This window comes from Clupea harengus, unplaced genomic scaffold (assembly GCF_900700415.2).
Source record: "Clupea harengus unplaced genomic scaffold, Ch_v2.0.2, whole genome shotgun sequence".
NCBI classification, from domain to species: domain Eukaryota; kingdom Metazoa; phylum Chordata; class Actinopteri; order Clupeiformes; family Clupeidae; genus Clupea; species Clupea harengus.
In genome coordinates this window covers 21,340-45,541 of record NW_024879865.1, presented here as the reverse complement: position 1 = coordinate 45,541, position 24,202 = coordinate 21,340, and the positions used below count along the sequence as shown (strand labels likewise).

General features: G+C 42.6%; 1 protein-coding gene across 1 annotated transcript; it reads left to right on the top strand.

Annotated features, from left to right (window-relative positions):
- On the top strand, positions 1-24,202 carry LOC122130568 (ribonuclease inhibitor-like). The gene is made up of 6 exons (XM_042705274.1): positions 1-105; positions 1,423-1,575; positions 1,714-1,884; positions 7,373-7,543; positions 21,856-22,029; positions 24,056-24,202. The coding sequence occupies exons 1-6, from the start codon at positions 23-25 to the stop codon at positions 24,108-24,110; spliced, it is 807 nt and encodes a 268-aa protein (XP_042561208.1). The 5' UTR covers positions 1-22; the 3' UTR covers positions 24,111-24,202.

The following is a 24,202-nucleotide window of genomic DNA, read 5'->3' as shown; positions in this document are numbered from 1 at the left end:
TTCTCAACTGAGTGACTTGGACATGAGTGGCTGTGATCTGCTAACATCAGAAGAGAAGCTGCTCCCTTGTCTTGGAAACCCAAACTGCCGACTGGAGACACTGAAGTCAGTAAAACTGTTCACAGAGGTCTTATCTACAAAATTATATTTTTGCCATAGAAAAAGCTCAAAGCTTGAGAAACAGGACATGAATTTGAGGAACAGTAATTCCAGGTGCTGTGCCAAATGTTTATGAATGTGTTGCTGATTTGTCCGTGTGTGTATATAAAACATGATATAAAAACTTGAATCCACACTGTGAACTAAAGACACAAAAATACATTTTCAAGGAGGCTGTACAAGTTTGAAAAGCTTTATTCCATCTCCCCTCTGGTGGTAAACTAGCAGAGTAGTCTGCTGCATGTTCTATTTCACCACTCGCTCCTCTCACACTGGCATTACTGCACACTATTTCCTTTCCTCCATCGCACTGTGGATTTAAAATGATGGGTAAGGAACCCATCAGGTTGCTTGTTAGAGAGAGTTTAGTTCTTTATTGGTGCATTTTTATTATACCATTAATGCTTTCCAGACTTGTTGGCTGTGGACTCACTAAAGACTTGAGATATTTTAGCCTTTGCTCTACAGTCAGCAAACTCTAACCTGAGAGAGCTTTACCTGAGTAAGAATACTCTGGGTGACTGTGGAGGAAAGCTGTGCTCTGAAGCACTGATTCCACACTGTAAGATGGAGAGACTCGGGGTGGAATTAGGAGATTGAATACTGTTTCATGGAGGCTTTAAAAGATACTAAGGGCGACAGTGGTACAGTGGTAGAGAAGTCGTTTAGTAATCAGAAGGTTGCTAGTTCGATTCCCTGTCGAAGCGTCCTTGAGCAAGACACTGAACCCCTAATTGCTCCTGATGTGCAGTGTGCCATCAGTGTAAATGTAAAAATGTAAAATGTGTATACATTGTAAGTCGCACATATGTAAGTCGCTTTGGATAAAAGCGTCTGCTAAATGACTAAATGTAAATGTACTAATGCTTTATTTTTTCCCTTCTAATTTGGCAATCATTTGACAACAGTAGGCCTATTATGCTGCATACACTGTTTAGACACCAACAGAGGCACAGGCGTTGAAAAGTTTGAAAGATAGGCGTGTTAGATAGGCTATTCTTTATGACTTTGATTGTTGTGCTTGGACTTGGATACAACTACCAGACTACCATTTCTGACTGAGGAATGGATGAGTAGATACATTTATCCACCATTTGGACCTTTCATGTTAGAATAACAATATGTAATATATTTACTGTACTAAGTCATTAACTGACTGACTGTGTTAAACAAACAATAGCAACATAAATGTTTACTCTATTCACAATTTGCTCTCTGATTTCACAATTTGTGATAGACTGTTCCACAATTTTGTTTTTGCAGACTTAATGGCTGTAAACTGACTGGAAGGTTTTTGGCCTTGACTCTTCAGGGGGCAAGCCCCCACCTGAGAGAGCTGGACATCAGTGACGGCAAGCTTCAGGACTGTGAAGGAGAACTGCTCCATCAACCACTGAATCAAGATTGCAAAGTCAGGTCTGTGAATTTAGTGAAGAGCTGTTGGACAGAGAACCCATGTCTTCAAACATTTCATTCTTTACTAGTATTTCTTGTTTGGAAATTGAAGAGGTGTAGAGGACATGTTTCTTACAGTCTCTTCCTCCCCCTCTGTAGACTCATCAGCTGTAGACTCAAGGACAGCTCCTCTGCAGTCGTGGCGTCAGTCTTGCAGTTTTGTGTTTCTCAACTGAGTGACTTGGACATGAGTGGCTGTGATCTGCTAACATCAGAAGAGAAGCTGCCCTCTAGTCTTGGAAACCCCAGCTGCCGACTGGAGACACTGAAGTCAGTAAAACTGTTCACAGAGGCCTTATCTACAAAATCATATTTTTGCCATAGAAAAAGCTCAAAGCTTGAGAAACAAGACATGAATTTGAGGAAAAGTAATTCCAGGTGTTGTGCCAAATGTTTATGAATGTGTTTGCTGATTTGTCCGTGTGTGTATATAAAACATGATATAAAAAACTTTGAATCCGCACTGTGAACTGAAGACACAAAAATACATTTTCAAGGAGACTGTACAAGTTTGAAAAGCTTTATTCCATCTCCCCTCTGGTGGTAAACTAGCAGAGTAGTCTGCTGCATGTTCTATTTCACCACTCGCTCCTCTCACACTGGCATTACTGCACACTATTTCCTTTCCTCCATCGCACTGTGGATTTAAAATTATGTGTAAGGAACCCATCAGGTTGCTTGTTGAGAGAGGTCAGTTCTTTATTGGTGCATTTTTATTATACCATTTCTGCTTTCCAGACTTGTTGGCTGTGGACTCACTAAAGTATGGAGATATTTTAGCCTTTGCTCTACAGTCAGCAAACTCTAACCTGAGAGAGCTTTACCTGAGTAAGAATACTCTGGGTGACTGTGGAGGAAAGCTGTGCTCTGAAGCACTGATTCCACACTGTAAGATGGAGAGACGCTGGGTGGAATTAGGAGATTGAATACTGTTTCATAGAAGCTTTAAAATATACTAATGCTTTATTTTTTCCCTTATAATTTGGAAATCATTTGACAACAGTAGGCCTATTATGCTACATACACTGTTTAGAGACCAACAGAGGGCCAAGCGTTGAAAAGTTTGAAAGATAGGCGTGTTAGATTCTATTCTTTATGACTGATAGTTGTGCTTGGCCTTGGATACAATTACCAGACTACCATTTCTGACTGAGGAATGGATGAGTAGATACATTTATCCACCATTTGGACCTTTCATGTTAGAAAAACAATATGTAATATATTTACTGTACTAAATCATTAACTGACTGACTGTGATAAACAAACAATAGCAACATCAATGTTTTACTCTATACTAGTGCTGTCAAACGATTAAAATATTTAATCGCGATTAATCGCATTTATGTCATAGTTAACTCAAAATTAATCGCGATTAGTCGCAAATTTTTATCTATTCTAAATGTCCCTTCGTTTATTTATTTTTTCCATCATTTTTTTTATTTTAATGCCCTTATCAACATGGAAAAGTGGATTGGCTTGCTTTATGCAAATGTTTTATTTTATTGAAAACCAACATTGCCAAACAGGGCGGTACAAAATAAAATTATTAAGTGCACATTTCAGGTAAACAAGGACTCAGCCTATAGTGCAGTTAAACCATGGCTTAATATTTTCTTTTTTTCAAGTTTGCTGGGGACATAGCAGTCAGGCCTCTTATTTCAGAAACAATGAACCGTAACAGTTAGGTTACCAATAAAAGGTAAGCCTACTACTTCTTTGCTTTCAGCCAGCTGCCGGACATTTTCAGACAACAGTGAAGCTCGCTTCTTTTGCACAACACAACTTTTAAAAGTAAACTTTCCATTCAGAAGCTTTTTATCATCCATTTCGCCATATCGCGCTCACTCAAACCATAACGTTAGCCTACTACACAGTTTGCGAGGCCAAAAAGAACGTTAACCTAAAAAAATAAAATAAAAAATAAACTTTTTTTTTTTTTTTTAAATCGCGTTAATCGCGCGATAAAAAAATTAACGGCGTTAAAATGGGTTTGCGTTAACGCCGTTAATAACGCGTTAAACTGACAGCCCTACTCTATACACAATTTGTGATAGTTTGTTTCACAATTTTGTTTTTGCAGACTTAATGGCTGTAAACTGACTGGAAGGTTTTTGGCCTTGACTCTTCAGGGGGCAAGCCCCCACCTGAGAGAGCTGGACATCAGTGACGGCAAGCTTCAGGACTGTGAAGGAGAACTGCTCCATCAACCACTGAATCAAGATTGCAAAGTCAGGTCTGTGAATTTAGTGAAGAGCTGTTGGACAGAGAACCCATGTCTTCAAACATTTCATTCTTTACTAGTATTTCTTGTTTGGAAATTGAAGAGGTGTAGAGGACATGTTTCTTACAGTCTCTTCCTCCCCCTCTGTAGACTCATCAGCTGTAGACTCAAAGACAGCTCCTGTGCAGTCATGGCATCAGTCTTGCAGTTTTGTGTTTCTCAACTGAGTGACTTGGATATGAGTGGCTGTGATCTGCTAACATCAGAAGAGAAGCTGCTCCCTTGTCTTGGAAACCCAAACAGCCGACTGGAGACACTGAAGTCAGTAAAACTGTTCACAGAGGCCTTATCTACAAAATCATATTTTTGCCATAGAAAAAGCTCAAAGCTTGAGAAACAAGACATGAATTTGAGGAACAGTAATTCCACGTGTTGTGCCAAATGTTTATGAATGTGTTGCTGATTTGTCCATGTGTGTATATAAAATATGATATAAAAAACTTTGAATCCACACTGTGAACTGAAGTCACAAAAATACATTTTCAAGGAGACTGTACAAGTTTGTAAGGCTTTATTCCATCTCCCCTCTGGTGGTAAACTAGCAGAGTAGTCTGCTGCATGTTCTATTTCACCACTCGCTCCTCTCACACTGGCATTACTGCACACTATTTCCTTTCCTCCATCGCACTGTGGATTTTAAAATTATGTGTAAGGAACCCATCAGGTTGCTTGTTAGAGAGAGGTCAGTTCTTTATTGGTGCATTTTTAATTTACCATTTCTGCTTTCCAGACTTGTTGGCTGTGGACTCACTAAAGTATGGAGATATTTTAGCCTTTGCTCTACAGTCAGCAAACTCTAACCTGAGAGAGCTTTACCTGAGTAAGAATACTCTGGGTGACTGTGGAGGAAAGCTGTGCTCTGAAGCACTGATTTCACACTGTAAGATGGAGAGACTCTTGGTGGAATTAGGAGATTGAATACTGTTTCATTGAAGCTTTGAAATATACTAATGCTTTATTTTTTCCCTTATAATTTGGAAATCATTTGACAACAGTAGGCCTATTATGCTACATACACTGTTTAGAGACCAACAGAGGGCCAAGCGTTGAAAAGTTTGAAAGATAGGCGTGTTAGATTCTATTCTTTATGACTTTGATAGTTGTGCTTGGCCTTGGATACAATTACCAGACTACCATTTCTGACTGAGGAATGGATGAGTATATACATTTATCCACCATTTGGACCTTGCATGTTAGAATAACAATATGTAATATATTTACTGTACTAAATCATTAACTGACTGACTGTGTTAAACAAACAATAGCAACATCAATGTTTTACTCTATACACAATTTGTGATAGTTTGTTTCACAATTTTGTTTTTGCAGACTTAATGGCTGTAAACTGACTGGAAGGTTTTTGGCCTTGACTCTTCAGGGGGCAAGCCCCCACCTGAGAGAGCTGGACATCAGTGACAGCGAGCTTCAGGACTGTGGAGGAGAACTGCTCCATGAACCACTGAATCAAGACTGTGAAGTCAGGTCTGTATATTTAGAGAAGAGCTGTTGGACAGATAACCCATGTCTTCACACATTTCCATCTTTACTAGTATTTCTTGTTTGGAAATTGAAGAGGTGTAGAGGACATGTTTCTTACAGTCTCTTCCTCCCCCTCTGTAGACTCATCAGCTGTAGACTCAAAGACAGCTCCTGTGCAGTCATGGCATCAGTCTTGCAGTTTTGTGTTTCTCAACTGAGTGACTTGGATATGAGTGGCTGTGATCTTCTAACATCAGAAGAGAAGCTGCTCCCTTGTCTTGGAAACCCAAACAGCCGACTGGAGACACTGAAGTCAGTAAAACTGTTCACAGAGGCCTTATCTACAAAATCATATTTTTGCCATAGAAAAAGCTCAAAGCTTGAGAAACAAGACATGAATTTGAGGAACAGTAATTCCAGGTGTTGTGCCAAATGTTTATGAATGTGTTGCTGATTTGTCCATGTGTGTATATCAAATATGATATAAAAAACTTTGAATCCACACTGTGAACTGAAGTCACAAAAATACATTTTCAAGGAGACTGTACAAGTTTGTAAGGCTTTATTCCATCTCCCCTCTGGTGGTAAACTATCAGAGTAGTCTGCTGCATGTTCTATTTCACCACTCGCTCCTCTCACACTGGCATTACTGCACACTATTTCCTTTCCTCCATCGCACTCTGGATTTAAAATGATGTGTAAGGAACCCATCAGGTTGCTTGTTAGAGAGAGGTCAGTTCTTTATTGGTGCATTTTTATTATACCATTTCTGCTTTCCAGACTTGTTGGCTGTGGACTCACTAAAGACTTGAGATATTTTAGCCTTTGCTCTACAGTCAGCAAACTTTAACCGCAGAGAGCTTTACCTGAGTAAGAATACTCTGGGTGACTGGTGGAAAGCTGTGCTCTGAAGCACTGAATCAACACTGTAAGATGGAGACACTCAGGGCCTCATTTACTAACATTGCGACCGCAGCTTAATCTGCGCCTTTGCCAAACCGCAAATAATGCACGGTATTTTGCATCCTATTTATCAAACAAGAACCCTCGTCGCGTCATCTGCGCCTAACACCGCCCATTAGTGTTATTTAGCGCTCCGCGAAAATAGGGAAGAAAGAGCCTTTGTTCCACCGTGGATGATGAGCTAAAATTAGGAGGTGTCTGCTCCTAAGGACCCACCCATTAGCAAATGACAGCTATTCATATGATAAGTAATGGTGATTCAGTGATCTCTATTGGGCCATGGTGTGGCGAGAAAACCTGTGGGGGTAGTGGGCCACAAAGACATTCCAGGGCCATTACGTAATGGCCATTGTCTTTGTCTGAGGTGTCCCAGGTAACAAATATGCATTTGTAGGGTCACACATTTTGGAGAGGCACAGGTCACTCTGCTATTATAAATATATACTAGTGAAACCACACACACTTTCTGAATGCTAAACTCACATATGTATAGCCAACACCTATGTTTACAATGTTCAGAGTTCAAAAGTCTCGGTCCGAAATCTTTACAATGTTTTTTTGTACAAATTCTGAGCAGCTCTGAATGAAGGTTTTCGTAAGGGTGATTTTACATTTGATTTAAATACAATTTTATTTTACTACATTCCTTTTACTCTAATGTTGTTATTGCTGATGTCTTCTATAACATAATCATATATGCCACGTGTGCATCAATACTTTTAGCTAGGGGAAATATACAAAAACATCAAGGCATGTTAGACTTCCTAAAAAAGTCAAACAGGCCTCTGTCCCTGAAGGGTTTTAACAAGACAGTGACTATGACAGTGACAGAATATTGCTCCAAATTGGGCAAGACATATTTATAAAGGAAGCAGTCAAGCTGTAATGCTACAAAGTTTGTAATTTCTGCAAATGGAGGATTCTGTGATGAAAACAAATTCTAAGCACAGATTTAGTAGTTTAAATCTGAAATCATAATTTTTTTAATTGACCAATGTCTTAACTACTCTTTGTTCTTTACCTCACTCTACACAGACTTGCCGACTGTAAGCTAACAGAGGAATCCTGTAAGGCTGTAGCCTCTGCTCTGCAGTCATCGTTGTCCCTGACAGAACTGGACCTCACGAACAATGACCTGAAGGATTCTGGTATTCAGCTTCTCTCTGCAGGACTAAGTAGCCTTCACTGTAAACTACAGACATTAAGGTTGGTGTTTGACTTTCATTCTAGTATCTAGTATTACTCTTGATTGGAGCTTTTGATGCATGTGCTAGATTAGTTTGCTGTCCATGAACTGTTCACACTTCTGGCTATACAAAACTGTTTGCATTTTAGAGAAAGTGACAGGACACTCCTGACACCTATCAATGTCTCCTGGTACACTAAGTAGTTGTAATGTTGTATTGAAGGTTTGACACAGATTCTCAAATGCTTGTGTGTGGATGGTCAGTATATGGATTCAGAGTGTGTTCTCTAAGTGATATTTCTTCAGGGGATAATTATAATTATTTTGACCCATGGTATGGATTGACCAGTCAATCAGTGTAGGTCAGAATTGTATACCACACTTTTGCACTTCTATAATTGCTGCCTATCAAGAGCCAGTCAGAATATGCTCATATTTTTGCAAAAGAAGTTTGAAGCTGTTTTTTGTATTTATTTATATTTATTTAAGTATACTATAAACTGTTGTTTACAGTTAATATAATGTTCATAATTTGAAGTTAAAAAGTTTGAAGCTGTGGTTGGAAGCCAAGTGTTTTGTATGTATTTATATTTATTCTATACTTTAAACAGTTAATATATTGTTCAACTTGAAGAAAAAAAAATTGCCTTGGCAATAAAAAAAGCCTAAATCAAAGCATAAATCAAAGCATTTATTAACGCAATGATCAGAAATATTAAATATAGAATTGAAGGAGTGTGTGTGTGTGTAAAAGAGAGTGTGTGCTCGGGGTCGCGCTCTCGGGTGCACGCCACAAAGAACGTGTGTGTTACTTTGTCACAGTAGATCCGCTAGATGAAATAATGTTGTCCTACCTGTGATGTCATCTTTGTTTCACTGCAGTTTAGGTTGGAGGATTCGATCGCTTGTTCCGTTGCGGTTTGTCTTTACAATTCCGTGCCTTGCTTGGTTTGCTCCCATCACAGAGTTAGCCAGCAGGTCTTCTGTTAAATGCTCTTGGCTAAACTTGCTTACGCTCAGACGAGGCGTTGGATTTGTTAACGTTGACGGATCTAAATTCACTTTGAATGTGGTGACGTCATCCATTTGCAAACTGAATTGTGGTTCCATTGCGTTCTGTTCCGTGCGTTGCCTTTACTGAAAGTTGAGAACAGTTCAACTTTTCGAGAAGCAACGCATGTGTCAGCCAATCACATCACATTTATGTAAATACGGCAGCGCAGGCGCTAGCCAATCAAATCGCGTTTATGCTAATATGTAAAGAGTGCAACGCTGAAAAAAAGGATTGTGGACCAAATTCTGTAGATGGTCGTGTTTGAACATAAAAGTGTTTGACTTTTTTTCCTTCGATATTTTTAAAGTTACAGAGAAATAGACACTGTGTTTACAAGGTTCAGAGTTCAAAAGTCTCGGTCCAAAATTTTTACAATGTTTTTTTGTACAAATTTTCTTTTTTTTCAAGTTTGCTGGGAACATAGCAGTCAGGCCTCTTATTTCAGAAACAATAAACCGTAACAGTTAGGTCACCAATAAAAGGTAAGCCTACTACTTCTTTGCTTTCAACCAGCTGCCTGTTGACATTTTCAGACAACAGTGAAGCTCGCTTCTTTTGCACAACACAACTTTTAAAAGTAAACTTTCCATTCAGAAGCTTTTTATCATCCATTTCGCCGTATCGCGCTCACCATTCACTCAAACCGTAACGTTAGCCTACTACACAGTTTGCGAGGCCAAAATGAACGTTAATCTAAAAAAAAAAAAAAAGAATCTTGCGTTAATCTCGCGATAAAAAAATTAACGGCGTTAAAATGGGTTTGCGTTAACGCCGTTAATAACAGCACTAATAATCATATATGCCACGTGTGCTTCAATACTTTTAGCTAGGGGAAATATACAAAAACATCAAGGCATGTTAGACTTCCTAAAAAAGTCAAACAGGCCTCTGTCCCTGAAGGGTTTTAACAAGGCAGTGACTATGACAGTGACAGAATATTGCTCCAAATTGGGCAAGACATATTTATAAAGGAAGCAGTCAAGCTGTAATGGTACAAAGTTTGTAATTTCTGCAAATGGAGGATTCTGTGATGAAAACAAATTCTAAGCACAGATTTATTATTTAAATCTGAAATCATAATTTTTTTAATTGACCAATGTCTTAACTACTCTCTGTTCTTTACCTCACTCTACACAGACTTGCTGACTGTAAGCTAACAGAGGAATCTTGTAAGGCTGTAGCCTCTGCTCTGCAGTCATCGTTGTCCCTGACAGAACTGGACCTCACGAACAATGACCTGAAGGATTCTGGTATTCAGCTTCTCTCTGCAGGACTAAGTAGCCCTCACTGTAAACTACAGACATTAAGGTTGGTGTTTGACTTTCATTCTAGTATCTAGTATTACTCTTGATTGGAGCTTTTGATGCATGTGCTAGATTAGTTTGCTGTCCATGAACTGTTCACACTTCTGGCTATACAAAACTGTTTGCATTTTAGAGAAAGTGACAGGACACTCCTGACACCTATCAATGTCTCCTGCTACACTAAGTAGTTGTAATCTTGTATTGAAGGTTTGACACAGATTCTCAAATGCTTGTGTGTGGATGGTCAGTATATGGATTCAGAGTGTGTTCTCTAAGTGATATTTCTTCAGGGGATAATTATAATTATTTTGACCCATGGTATGGATTGACCAGTCAATCAGTGTAGGTCAGAATTGTATACCACACTTTTGCACTTCTATAATTGCTGCCTATCAAGAGCCAGTCAGAATATGCTCATATTTTTGCAAAAGAAGTTTGAAGCTCGTTTTTGTATTTATTTATATTTATTTAAGTATACTATAAACTGTTGTTTACAGTTAATATAATGTTCATAATTTGAAGTTAAAAAGTTTGAAGCTGTGGTTGGAAGCCAAGTGTTTTGTATGTATTTATATTTATTATCTACTTTAAACAGTTAATATATTGTTCAACTTGAAGAAAAAAAAATTGCCTTGGCAATAAAAAAGCCTTTCTTTAATGTCGTCAATCGTCGCTTTGTATCGGTTCAGGCACCGTTTAGCTCTGGTATCGGAAAAAACCCAAATGAATCCCATCCCTAACTATACTATATAACTATTCAAATGTGCAGTACAGCATTTGCATTGAAATGTGCATTGTAGGTACAATTGGTGCCATCCTCACGCAGGGCACCAAGACAATGTAGGTACCTTACCTTGTGAGCAGGCGCCTGGATAAATGTGGGTGCAATTGTGTGTAAATAGCAATACTGTCTTCACGAGGGCCACCAAGACACACTGGTACTATCCTGACAACATCACCAATATGTTGGTAAGCTCACCTGATTGGACAGGCATCAACCATTGAACACAAAGGCAGATCAATAAAGTTGAACACCTAGGGGGCGCCACACAAAGTTCAGTGTCCACCTCAGTGGTCAAAATAAAGATCAACCACAAATCAGTCTCTAAAATATATTTACCTTTCAATTTGGAACTCTGACTTATAATTAAATTAATAACTACAACCAAAGTTACTTTATCAATAGCAAGGTTAAAGGTCTTTGGAGTTCTGAATAGAAAAGGTTGGCAGCATTCATTTTTGTATAACATTAAATAGACCTGCGTATATAAATCAAAGCATTTATTAATGCAATTATCAGAAATATTAAATATAGAATTGAAGGAGTGTGTTTGTGTAAAAGAGAGTGTGTGTGTGAGCTAATGGGCTCGGGGTCACGCTCTCGGGTGCACGCCACAAAGAATGTGTGTGTGTGTTACTTTCTCGATCACAGTAGATCCACTGGATGAAATAATGTTGTCCTACCTGTGATGTCATCTTTGTTTCACTGCAGTTTAGGTTGGAGGATTCAATCGCTTGTTCCGTTGCGGTTTGTCTTTACAATTTCGTGCCTTGCTTGGTTTGCTCCCATCACAGAGTTAGCTAGCAGGTCTTCTGTTAAATGCTCTTGGCTAAACTTGCTTACGCTCAGACGAGGCGTTGGATCTGTTAACGTTGACGGATCCAAATTCACTTTGAATGTGGTGACGTCATCCATTTGCGAACTGAATTGTGGTTCCGTTGCGTTCTGTTCCGTGCGTTGCTTTTACTGAAAGTTGAGAACAGTTCAACTTTTCAAGAACATAAAAGTTGTTTGTTTGACTTTTTTTCCTTCGATATTTTTAAAGTTACAGAGAAAGACACTGTTAATTGTAAAACCCCGTTATTGTAATTGAAAAATACGTCTGAGGGGATTTGCGAGGTGTCCTATATCAACACAACCCAATGCTAGATACGCCCTCCATCATCCGCCAAGCATCTGTCAAGCAACGCATGTCATGTGAGCCGGGCGTTAATCTCTGTTAGCAGTGCGCTACTGGCTAATGAGAAGTTTTAGACATTCGTTGCCGTAAGACAAAAGAGAGAGCGTTGTCTATTTTCTTTGTTGTGAGACAACCAAAAGAGTAGGTCCTCACCAGGCGAGTCCGGTTGGCAGAGAAGGGTATCTGCACCCTTGGAGTGGGTGAACAAGAGAGAAAAATACATGGAACTAGTGGTCTTTGTGGTCCAAGTGTCATCAGGTTACAGTTTTACAGTAGAGGCTGTTTAAGTAGGTTCAGGATTAAACCATACGCAAGTTCCTGAATAAAATCAAACACAATGGATGAAGTCCAGGTGTATCTACAGCATGTATGAAGACAAAAATAAAGATGTAGTTGTCGCTGAAGACATTTCCCCACTATTACTGCTGTATATGTAAGTCATGGGCTATCAATGAGACAAAGTGACCCAAAAATGCAACCGTAACAACATTTTTAATCAAAGTTACTTACAATAGGAATTGAACCCAGGTCAGATAATAGTTCGTCAACAACAATAACCACTCTACCTCTGATTACACAGGTTAAATTTGCCACACTCAAAAATGATATATACAGTATTGTGACAGGCAAACCAACAGATCAAAAAAGTTTGTTCTTGGTGTCATGGCAACAGCTTGCCCTGAAATATTTATCGTATATGGAGAATTTTAGGTTTAGATAATATGTGCTTAAGATTTTTTTCTAAAGTATCGATGCAAGGGAGAATGTTGTGGTACTGTGAGCGACCGGCGCGGCCAGCCCACGATTAGGGATGTGGACTTTGGAGATGGTGGTCAAAAGAGTCGCCGGAGCAGTGGTTTACGTTTTCAATTCAACCATATTTATTTTCTTTCCAGGTTGTGGATTTTAGCAAAAGTATTAATAGCACAAAACAAAGTACTTCAGACAAAAACAAAGATTCAATATCCAAATGCAGCGTAACAGTGTTACCGTGACAGACAACTCCTCGCAGCAGGAAAGCTGTCCTTCTACCTCCACCCCCTGAATGGCACTGAGCTAGCCTCTTAAGAAGGCCTAGCTATTGCCCCTAATTGGCCTAATAGGGCCAACCCATGAATATGGGGAAGCAAAGCACATTGTGCATCTTATTAACAAAACCATTCATTCATGTTATTATATTCAATTATACATTCAAATAACATATCTCCATATAAATCACTCAAACACCATTTAACCCATTAGCAAATCACCCTACAATGCATAGTTATTACCTAAATGAAATGTGAACACGACAAACACCCCTGTGAAATAATGCCCCGCTCCCTCCACTAGTGACACAATGTAAAAGTGCTATCCCAGCGCGAGCGCGCTTTCGCGTTGGGACCAGTATGTGGAAGCGTGAGAACCAGGAAGTGTGAGTATATGTATCTGAACCAGTTTATGGATGTTATTGCAATGCAAATGGTAAATGGATGAGATGGTGGGTACCCATTATATATATCAGTATAATTGAGCAACAGCAGGTGTATGCAAATAATATGTATGCGTGCTGTATATCGCGGCAGACCAAACAATACACCAATTCGCGGTAAACACCCGACACCATTACAATCTCACATCGTGAAACAAACAAACACCACAAACCCACAAAACACCCCACAACTCTCTCAACAATGTTCAAGGTTCACATATTATGTGACCTGCAGGAAGACGCTGGGTAATTGTGGCTGCGTGCGTGTGTGTGAGAATGAATGGAGGCACCGTCTCTTACTCCCGCATTTCGCGGTAAAGTACATAAACAGTCCGGAATGTTCGTAACAGTGAGAAGGGAAATGTTCAGCTTCTCACATTTCCTTCCCCCTCTGATGTCTCACCACCAGGCTGGCGAGACAGAAAGTCAGCTACCACATTCTGCTTTCCAGCCCGATACTGGACCTGGAACCGGTAGGGCTGCAGGGCCAGGAACCATCTGGTTATCCGGGCATTAGAGTCCTTCATACGGCCGAGCCACTGAAGCGCTCTGTGGTCAGTCTCCAGCTTAAAGTCTCTGCCAAGCAGATAATATCTCAAAGTGTCCAAAGCCCACTTTATGGCTAAACACTCCAGTTCAACAGCTGCATATCTGGTCTCCCTGGGGAACAATTTGCGGCTAATAAAAGCCACCGGTCTCTGGTCAGCCCCTTCCCCTTGGAGTAGCACCGCGCCCAGACCAATGCCAGACGCATCCGTCTGCACTGTAAAGGGTTTGTCAAAGTCTGGGCTCTGCAACACTGGACCCTGACACAGGGCCCCCTTCAGGTCACTGAAGGCCCGCTCCTGTTCTGCACCCCACTGGCAATCGACTAGACCCAGACTTCCGGGTCAAGTCCGAAAGAGGTGCAGCACGAGTGGAGAAGTCAGCCACGAACCTCCCGGTACCAGCCTACCAGACCCAGGAAAGACCGCACGTCCTTTTGGGTTTGCGGCTGGGGACAATCCTGGATGGCTTGCACCTTCTCTTTCTGGGGCTTGATTAGACCCCTGCCCAGCACATAGCCAAGGTACCGGACCTCGGGTTTGGCAAAGTCACATTTTTTTGGATGGACTGTGAGTCCTGCCTTTTGGATGCGCTGAAGAATGTCAGCCAGATGACACACATGATCCTCCCATGTGGTGCTATAGATAACAATGTCATCAAGGTACGCTCCAGCATAGGACTCCGTGCCCTCAAGAACACGGTCCATTAGTCTCTGAAAGGTTGCCGGCGCCCCCTGTAGGCCAAACGGCATAACAAGGAAATGGAACAACCCTTGAGGTGTTCTAAAGGCAGTATAGGGCTGATCCTGCTCAGCCAGCGGCACCTGCCAATAACCTTTGCATAGGTCCAGGGTCGTTATGTAGCGTGCCTTACCCAGCCGTTCAATCAGGTCTTCCAGCCTGGGCATTGGGTATGCATCAAAGTGTGATTGTGCATTTACTTTGCGAAAGTCTATGCAAAATCGGATTTTGCCATCTTTTTAGGGACTAGCACAACGGGATTACTCCACTCACTATGGGATCTTTTAATGACCCCCAGGGACAGCATCTCCTCCACCTCCTCCTTAAGTAGAGGCAGAAGACGCTCTGGGATTCGGTACATCCTTTGACGTACTGGTGTGCTATCTTTCAGCGGAATGAAGTGTTCCACTAGGGTGGTGACTCCAGGTGTCTCTCGACACAGACCTGGAGGAATGATGGCCTCCAGCTCTCTCTGCTGCTGTGGAGTAAGGTGTGCTAGGTCAAGAGGTGCAAGTGGTTGAGCAGTTGGAAAAAACTGCTCTGGAGTATCCTCTTCTTCTCCAACGGCTTGCACCATGAGCTGTAGACTGCTCTCGGGAACTCTCTCCCGCCACTCTTTAAGCAGGTTGATGTGGAAGACCCGCTTTGGTTTCTTCCGGCCAGGCATGTTGATCTCATAGGTGGCAGGCCCCACCTTCCGGGTAATGGTGTATGGCCCCTGCCACTGAGCGAGTAGCTTGTTCTCCGATGTAGGGAGGAGCAGGAGAACTTTCTGCCCCGGCTGAAGAGTTCTTTGTCTGGCCTTTTTGTCGTACCAGACCTTCTGGCGGTGTTGCACTTGCTCCAGGTTGCTCCGGACCAGCTCTGTCATCTCCTCCATCTTTTCCCGCATTTGCAGGACATGGGCAAGAATGCTGTGGGTCTCCGGTGCCTTTGGTCCCTCCCAGGCTTCTTTCAGCAGATCCAGGGGGCCTCGCACTGGTCTCCCATACAACAGTTCAAATGGAGAGAAACCGGTAGATGCCTGGGGCACCTCACGATATGCGAACAGCAAGTATGGCAGCCAGCGGTCCCAATCTTTTCCATTGGCTGACACGTACTTCCGTAGCATATTCTTTAGGGTTTGGTTGTAGCGTTTCAACCAAGCCATCAGTTTGGGGGTGATAGGGTGTGGTCCGTATCCCCTTAATCCCAAGTAAGCTATAGACCTGCTTGAGCTTCTTGGACAAAAAGGCTGTTCCCTGATCTGTGATGATCTCTTGGGGTATCCCTACCCTAGAGAACAGCTGAAGGATGGCTTGGGCTATGGTGGTGGCAGTTACTTTGCGGAGTGGGAAAGCTTCTGGATAGCGGGTAGCATAATCGCAAACTACTAGAATGTAGCGGTGCCCTCTCGGTGTTCTCTCTAGAGGCCCAACAATGTCCATCCCTATCCTTGTAAAGGGAACCTCAATAATGGGAAGTGGCTGGAGAGGAAATGGGCTAGTTTTCTGCTTGCTAGTGATCTGACAAATACTGCAAGCCTTGCAGTAGCCCTGAATGTCTCTGTACATTCCTGGCCAATAAAACCTAGCCGCAATTCTCTCAAAGGTTTTGGTCGTACTGAGATGACCCGACCATGGGATACTATGGCCCAAGGACAGAGCTCTCTCTCTCAGCCCTTTGGGTACCACTAGCTGCTCTGCTAGATCTCCCTCTGGCTGGTGATACAACACACCTCCATGCAACCCAAAGCTTTCTCCATTGAGCGATGCTGACACGCCAGTAGGCACACCATCTTTAATGCTAACTTTACTACAGGCCTCCTGCAAAGTTGGGTCTTGGCTCTGTAGCTGCTTTATATCCAGGGTCATGTCTTCCCAAGCTTCACCCTCTATCTGAGTGCTCTCGCCATCTTGCTGCTTCTTAAGAGTCCCCACTAACTTCTCTCTCCGTCTCTGCCTAAGGCTTTTCTTAGCTTTTAGCTTTTCAGCTACCTCAAAGCTATCAAAAAATGGCATCTCTCTGAGCTCACTGAGCTCTTGTGGCTCGTCTGCTTGGACTTTTGCCTGTGACCTAGTAGTCACCATGTTAACAGGCTTATAGGCCTGCACCAACTCAGGCAAGATCAGTATATCCTGTCCAAGGACTACTGGATGGCTGAGACCCTCCACTACACCTACAGTAAGGCGGTAAGTCTGTCTCTGCACCTCTATGTACACCTTGGCTACAGGATACACATGCTCATCGCCATTTACACAAATGACTGTCAGGCTCCCGCCAGTGACATACCCATTTCGATCCACTAGATGGGGCTGGACTAAAGTTTGGGAACTACCTGTGTCAATCAGGGCACTAGTTCCTTTCCCACCCACTAGCACTGGGACAGTCTGCAACCTACCCATAACCCCTGTTTCTGCTCCTCTGACCCAGGGAGACAACAGTGTCCTTGGGCTTTGGGCTGCCAAGCTGGGCAATCTGGTCTTGCATGTCCTTCTTTGTGACAGTGATTACACACAACACAACTGGCAGGGCGTTCCCTGTGGAAAGTAGTCGGCCTATAGGGCCTGTAGGGGCCTTTCTCATTCCCTCTACTCTGTTCTCTAGGTCTAGGACCACCACCAAACCCATCTGACTTACCAGGGGCCGTGGCTTGGTAGCCAGTCGCAGCACGGAAGATCTTCGGGCCTCTGCGGGCCGAAAGGAAGTTCTCCACCAGTACTGCGGCCTGCTGGCAGTCTGGGGTTTGTGCTCTTTCACCCACACCCTGACTTTCAGGTGACAAGGTGCGGAAAAATTGTTCCAGGATGATGTCTTCGGCTACCTCTTCGACCGTCTTCTGCTCCGGTCTAATCCATTTACGGAACAAGTCTTTCAAACGCTGGTAGAGTTCTTTGGGAGACTCTCCCGTCCGGACATCTGGCTCACGAAACCTTCTCCTGTAGACTTCCTCATTGATTTCGTACTTCTCCAGGATCGCCTCCCTCACTCTGGCATAATCCATACTGTCGTTTATGTCCAAGGCGACATAAGCACTGCGGGCTTTGCCACTGAGGTGCGGCACTATATACACCGCCCAATCTTCCCTGGGCCAGCGATAGGCCCTGGCAAGTCGTTCAAAGGTGGTGAGGTACTGCTCAATATCCTCACCTTCTACATACCTCGGAACAGCTTTCCGTGACCATGCCACTGGAGCTGCGCCATCTCTATTCAGGTGTGCATTACCTGGCGGTTGGGGCTGATGCTGCAGTGGTGGCGGCTGATCTGGCTGTGGCTGCGGCGGCAGCGGCTGTGGCTGTAGATCCTGCTGAGGCTGCAGTGGTGACTGTTAGACCTTGCTGAGGCGGCAGAGATGCTTGACGTAGTGGCCGGTTTTGCTCAACGTCATCACGGAGCTGGTTAGCTGGATCTGCACACTTCGCCATCTTTGCTCCTGCTTACTAGCATCCCGTTCCTGGGACTTCAGTGTCTTCTCCAGCAGGGTGTATAACCGGCTATATCACCTGGCTTCTCATCATGCCTCCGCTCTACCGTGTCCAGTGTTCCACCTTCTGCCCTTGTAGCACTTCCTCAGGGCCATCGCCCTCCTTCTCGTCACTCCGGCCTAGCCGTTGGTCCATCCTGTGCCACGTGCCACAAGCCTGTGTTTCTACCTCGTCCACGCCTCGCACCTCTTCTTCCACCTCTTCTCTCCAGTTTCCTCTAGGGCGCCACAGAATCCCACTTCTGACACCAAATGTGAGCGACCGGCGCGGCCAGCCCACGATTAGGGATGTGGACTTTGGAGATGGTGGTCAAAAGAGTCGCCGGAGCAGTGGTTTACGTTTTCAATTCAACCATATTTATTTTCTTTCCAGGTTGTGGATTTTAGCAAAAGTATTAATAGCACAAAACAAAGTACTTCAGACAAAAACAAAGATTCAATATCCAAATGCAGCGTAACAGTGGTACCGTGACAGACAACTCCTCGCAGCAGGAAAGCTGTCCTTCTACCTCCACCCCCTGAATGGCACTGAGCTAGCCTCTTAAGAAGGCCTAGCTATTGCCCCTAATTGGCCTAATAGGGCCAACCCATGAATATGGGGAAGCAAAGCACATTGTGCATCTTATTAACAAAACCATTCATTCATGTTATTATATTCAATTATACATTCAAATAACATATCTCCATATAAATCACTCAAACACCATTTAACCATTAGCAAATCACCCTACAATGCCATAGTTATTACCTAAATGAAATGTGAACACGACAAACACCCTGTGAAATAATGCCCCGCTCCCTCCACTAGTGACACAATGTAAAAGTGCTATCCCAGCGCGAGGCGCGCTTTCGCGTTGGGACCAGTATGTGGAAGCGTGAGAACCAGGAAGTGTGAGTATATGTATCTGAACCAGTTTATGGATGTTATTGCAATGCAAATGGTAAATGGATGAGATGGTGGGTACCCAGTATATATATCAGTATAATTGAGCAACAGCAGGTGTATGCAAATAATATGTATGCGTGCTGTATATCGCGGCAGACCAAACAATACACCAATTCGCGGTAAACACCCGACACCATTACAATCTCACATCGTGAAACAAACAAACACCACAAACCCACAAAACACCCCACAACTCTCTCAACAATGTTCAAGGTTCACATATTATGTGACCTGCAGGAAGACGCTGGGTAATTGTGGCTGCGTGCGTGTGTGTGAGAATGAATGGAGGCACCGTCTCTTACTCCCGCATTTCGCGGTAAAGTACATAAACAGTCCGGAATGTTCGTAACAGTGAGAAGGGAAATGTTCAGCTTCTCACAGGTACTGAAAATGTGAAGTTCATAATCAGCCACTGATACACTGATCAGCTTTAGGGCTGCAGGACACTTGTGGTGGAGTGGTAGTCTCATGTGATGTTGTTTCACTTACTGCACTGGTAAAGAAAAGTGTCTGCTCACTTTCTTTTGTATTATAGCATACCACAGAACATTTAGCATGGAGCTGAATTTCATATTCACTGTTTTATTTTGTATTACAATATGTACAATTTGTCATACATTTTTCTTTCCTTTTGCAATGCAACACTAAACTGTGCAAAAATACAGGATACAGCAACACAAATGCATTTTGCAATTCTACAAGTTGTCTGTGTTTTTTAGTTAATTGTACATTGAGTTATGAAGTAGTTTAATGGGAGACAGCATATGCTATAGCTATGGCAGCATGAGTCACTTTTAGGGGAAGTATGAAGTGTTTTGGTGGTTGTTTTGCACCAAAGGTTAACTGATGTCCTGAGGTGTGTGTCTGTAAAGCCCACTGTGTGAAGAGATTTGAAGAAGTGGGCATGCTATTGAGACAAAGTGTGAAAATGATTGGAAAAAACTGTTAATATTTTATCAGTTGAAAGGAGAGGAGTGTTCATCACAGAGCTCGGATCACATGGGCCAACCCTATGACCTTAGAATCGTAACCAAATCATCCCGATCACTGAGAAACACAGAGGCACACAGAGAGAAATGGCACATTCAGGAACACACAGATATCTGCCTACCCTACTTCTAATTCTAAGAAACATAAAGGCATCTGAGTAGAATAATAAGACATTAATATGACTTTAGTTCTGAATGGAATATCCGTAAACATTTCGTTCTTCAACCTCTTGGAATTAATCATCAGCTAGTTTTTAAAGGCTGACTGAGTCCGTTTATGAATGTTGTTAGTGATTTATCTGCTCTTATAATAAACTTGGTAATACTTTCTGCGAAGCCTGCCTTTATAAGTGTCACGTCTGACACCCGCTCCCGTCACGCCCCCTTCAGCACACTCACTGTCACTCGCCCAGCTGCACGTCATCCCATCAGGTCACATCCACTCTCCCCAGCTGCACGTCATTTCACTTCAGATTACTCGATCACATTCACCTGTCCTACACCCTACATATACTCTTCACTCACCTCACTCCGTGTCTGGTCTCGTCGTTACACAGTAGAAGATACTGCCTGAGACGACCAACGCTCTAGTTCCTGTTTCCGCGACCTCCAGGTAATTCCGTCTGACCGTGCTCTCCTAGTAACCTGTTGTCAACCCTCTTCGTGTTCACTGGGTTCCACCCCAGCTAGTTCTAGTCCGCTGAATTCCACTTCAGCAAGTGCCGTGCCATCGGGATCCCACGCCTACCTTATCAAGAGCTCCGTGCTCACGACTCCAAGTCTCCATTGACTGTCTCGTGCCGGATATCTCTGTTCAGAAGCAGATTAGGAATCTGTACATTTGTGCAATCCTGAGTTTGTTTCTGTGTTTGTTTAGCTTCCTCTCCAGTTAGTAAACCTCAGTTTGTGTTCCTGGTGCCAGACACTGTGTACTTTGGTTCGTTTTCATTTGCTTTTTTGACGTTAGTCAACTTAGTTTGTATTATCTTGTTTTTGTGTTCCTGAGTGTGACTCAGTGTTAGTTTAGTCATTTAGGAAATTAGACAAAGTCCACTTATAAAATTGTATGGCAGTTTATAATATTCTATGTCTCTATAGCAGCATAGTCACCATGCTAATAACCATAAATAAATGTGAATAATATATCATAAAGGTGGTTATGGAGTGCTGTGAAGACTTGCATTCATAATTATAATGAATGCTAAAATGACTTATAGCAACGTTTAAAGGCATTAATAATGACCTTATAGATGCAGGCTTCATAGGATGCATTATGACATTTGACAGATACACAGACTAATGATCACATATTTATAATGTATCATTCTGTCTTAGATTATAACCATTTATAATTAACTGACATAATGTATCATAAAGGTGGTTATGAGTCATTGAGAAGACATTATACATAGTTACAATGAGTGCTACAATGACTTATAGCTACTTTTTAAAGGCATTATTAATGCCCTTATAGGGCCTTATAAATGCAGACTTCATAGAAAGTGTTACTGACACACAGACTGACGATCACATATTTATAATGCATTATTCCGTCTTAAATTGTAACCATTTATAATTAACTGATATAATGTTTCGTAAAGGTGGTTATGAGTCATTGTGAAGACATTATACATAGTTATAATGATTGCTATAATGACATAGCTACTTTATTTATTATTAAGGCCCTTATAATGCCCTTATAGGGCCTTATAAAGCTAGGCTTCATAAAAAAGTGTTACCATACATTTTATTTCATAAATAAATGTGTGGGACAAAATGGCTGAATTTTCAAATACCGTGCATACCTTTAATGCATTTTCCTTCTCTAATAATGAGGAAAGATGATCTCTTGTTTCAGACTGTCTGGTTGTCTCATCACACACAAGGGCTGTTCTTTCTTGGCCTCTGCCCTCAAATCAAACCCCTCCTACCTGAAACAGCTGGATCTGAGCTACAATCACCCAGGAGACGCAGGTGTCAGAGAGTTCACAGACAGACTGAATGATCCCAACTGTAAACTAGAGACTTTCAGGTGAGTGCTGGGTGTTTATCTGGGTGTACATTTGAAACAGTTGCTGAGGGCACCAAGGCTCAGGGGGTGTGGAGGGAGATTTTAATGGAGCGGATGGGCAAACTCTTTTCACTAAGAGTACCAAGTCTGGACTGCTGGAGGTGCATCTTCTTTCTATTCCTACATGGATGTGCATGTTGCTCCTCTTCCTAACCACCAAGATGTCATGGTGCACATGTCCTGCTAGTATCACCAGTCAGCAGCCACTTCTATTCCCCTCATCTTATCTCAGTCACAGCATGCTGCAGCCAGGACTGATGGCAGTCAGTGCTGCTGTCAGATGTTTGTCTCAACCAAAACTTCCCAGCAGGGCTGTGGGTGCATCCAGACAGCCCTGGTGCCCATAGCAACAGTGTTGTTACACTCCTTCCTCCCCCTTTCCCCTTTCCACTTCTCTCCTTCCAGCAGGAACTGCTCACACTGCAGTCCCACCTGCCTGACTGTCTGGGTAAACTGGGTAAATGATCTGTGCCTGTGTCACACCCCTGTCTAGGGTCAGAGGCAAGAACAAAAGAAAGAGTTTGCACTGTGGGCAAAAAATATGAAACATGAAATATGAAACATGTAAAGAATTGATTAAACAGAAGACGTATGAAACTAGGAAACAGAACATTTACATTATCTGATCCAAACCAGACTGATAATGGCATGTCTTATTCTGCACGTTTTGGCCTTGTCTAGTTCCTGAGTCTCACAAACTGGAAGAGTGTGTTTGCAAAGGGTGGAACCCCATTGAAACATCAGCAGGCAGAGGCATTGTCAATTGGGGGTCATCAGCCCATAGGACATCCTGGAAAACACACAGACACACATAAACAAGGAACTGCAAACACAAGAGCAATCAAGCGCAAAACAAGCAGAAACACACACAGGGACATAACAGTATGGTATAGGTGGGGTCCTTTACTATGCCTCGGGCCTGCCTACAGACTTTCTGGTAGTAAGTGAGCTCCAGGATTGGGAGTGGAGCTCCTTATCTGCTGTCTTGATGACTCTGGTGGTCCTGAGCAGTGCTGTTGTCATACCACACTGTCAGCCTGTTTGTTAGCATACTCCCAATATCGCACCTGTAGAATTGTGTAAGGATACTAGGTGGCCTCCTCAATTTCCTGAGGAAGTACAGCTGCTTCTGGTCTTTCTTGATCAGCTGGTCTGTACTTTATGACCATGTGAGGTCCTGACTGATGTGAACTCCTAGGAATGTAATGGTGCCCACCTTCACCAGTGCAGACCCGTCTATGTGAAGTAACTGATGATGTTGGTGCTGATGTCCTCTGTTCCTTCTCCTTACATCCACAATCATCTCTTTAGGTTTGCTGACATTGAGGGAAAGGTTGTTCTTATGGCACCATGTCACTCAGCTTGACACCTCACTCCTGTACGCTGTCTCATCACCACCAGTGATCAAGCCTATGACAGTGGTGTCATCAGCAAACCTGATGATGGAGTTGCTCTCATAGGAGGCAGTGCAATCATATGTGAAGAGTGTGTAGAGCAGGGGGCTCAGCACACAACCTTGAGGGCAGCCAGTGTTCATGATTAGTGTCTTTGAGGAGAGAGGCCCAATGCTGACAGATTGTGGTCTGCTAGTGTGGAAGTCCATGATCCAGCTGCAGAGGGAGGGAGGGGATAGGGCCATGAGTAGTTTGTCTGTTAGTGTGGGGGTCGACGATGGTGTTGAATATTGAGCTGTAGCTAATGAACCGCATTCTAACATGGCTGTCTTTGTTTGCTGTGGAGACCCTTGGTTGATCTGATTTGTTGATAGGGAAACTGAAGGGGTTCCAGTGTGTCTATCCCAGAAAGAATAACCAGGCTATGAAATATATTACTGTTTTTGTATTGCATGCTTAGTTTTTTCCCTGTTGATTTACAAAACTTATATAGTTTTGCTTGGTTCAAATGATACACTGATAACAAATCAGTTCACATGCTAAACTCACAGTTTTGTGCTCAACTGTATTTTCTTCTCGCCTTCTTTTTTGAGGTATGACCATGGAGGAGAGTTCAGGATTAAACCAGGACCGAGAAAATGTGAGTGATTTTATTCATTTTTCCCTGAAAAAATACATACACATGATTGTATATGAACACATGGAAACATTGAGGTGTGTGTGTGTGTGTGTGTATGTAA

Bases quoted from the DNA above. Each gene is read 5' to 3' on its own strand.
- LOC122130568 (XM_042705274.1), top strand. From the start codon at position 23: ATGAGTGGCTGTGATCTGCTAACATCAGAAGAGAAGCTGCTCCCTTGT. The intron at 106-1,422 runs GTCAGTAAAACT...TTGTTTTTGCAG, and splicing joins TGCCGACTGGAGACACTGAA to ACTTAATGGCTGTAAACTGA. The intron at 1,885-7,372 runs GTCAGTAAAACT...CACTCTACACAG, and splicing joins TGCCGACTGGAGACACTGAA to ACTTGCCGACTGTAAGCTAA.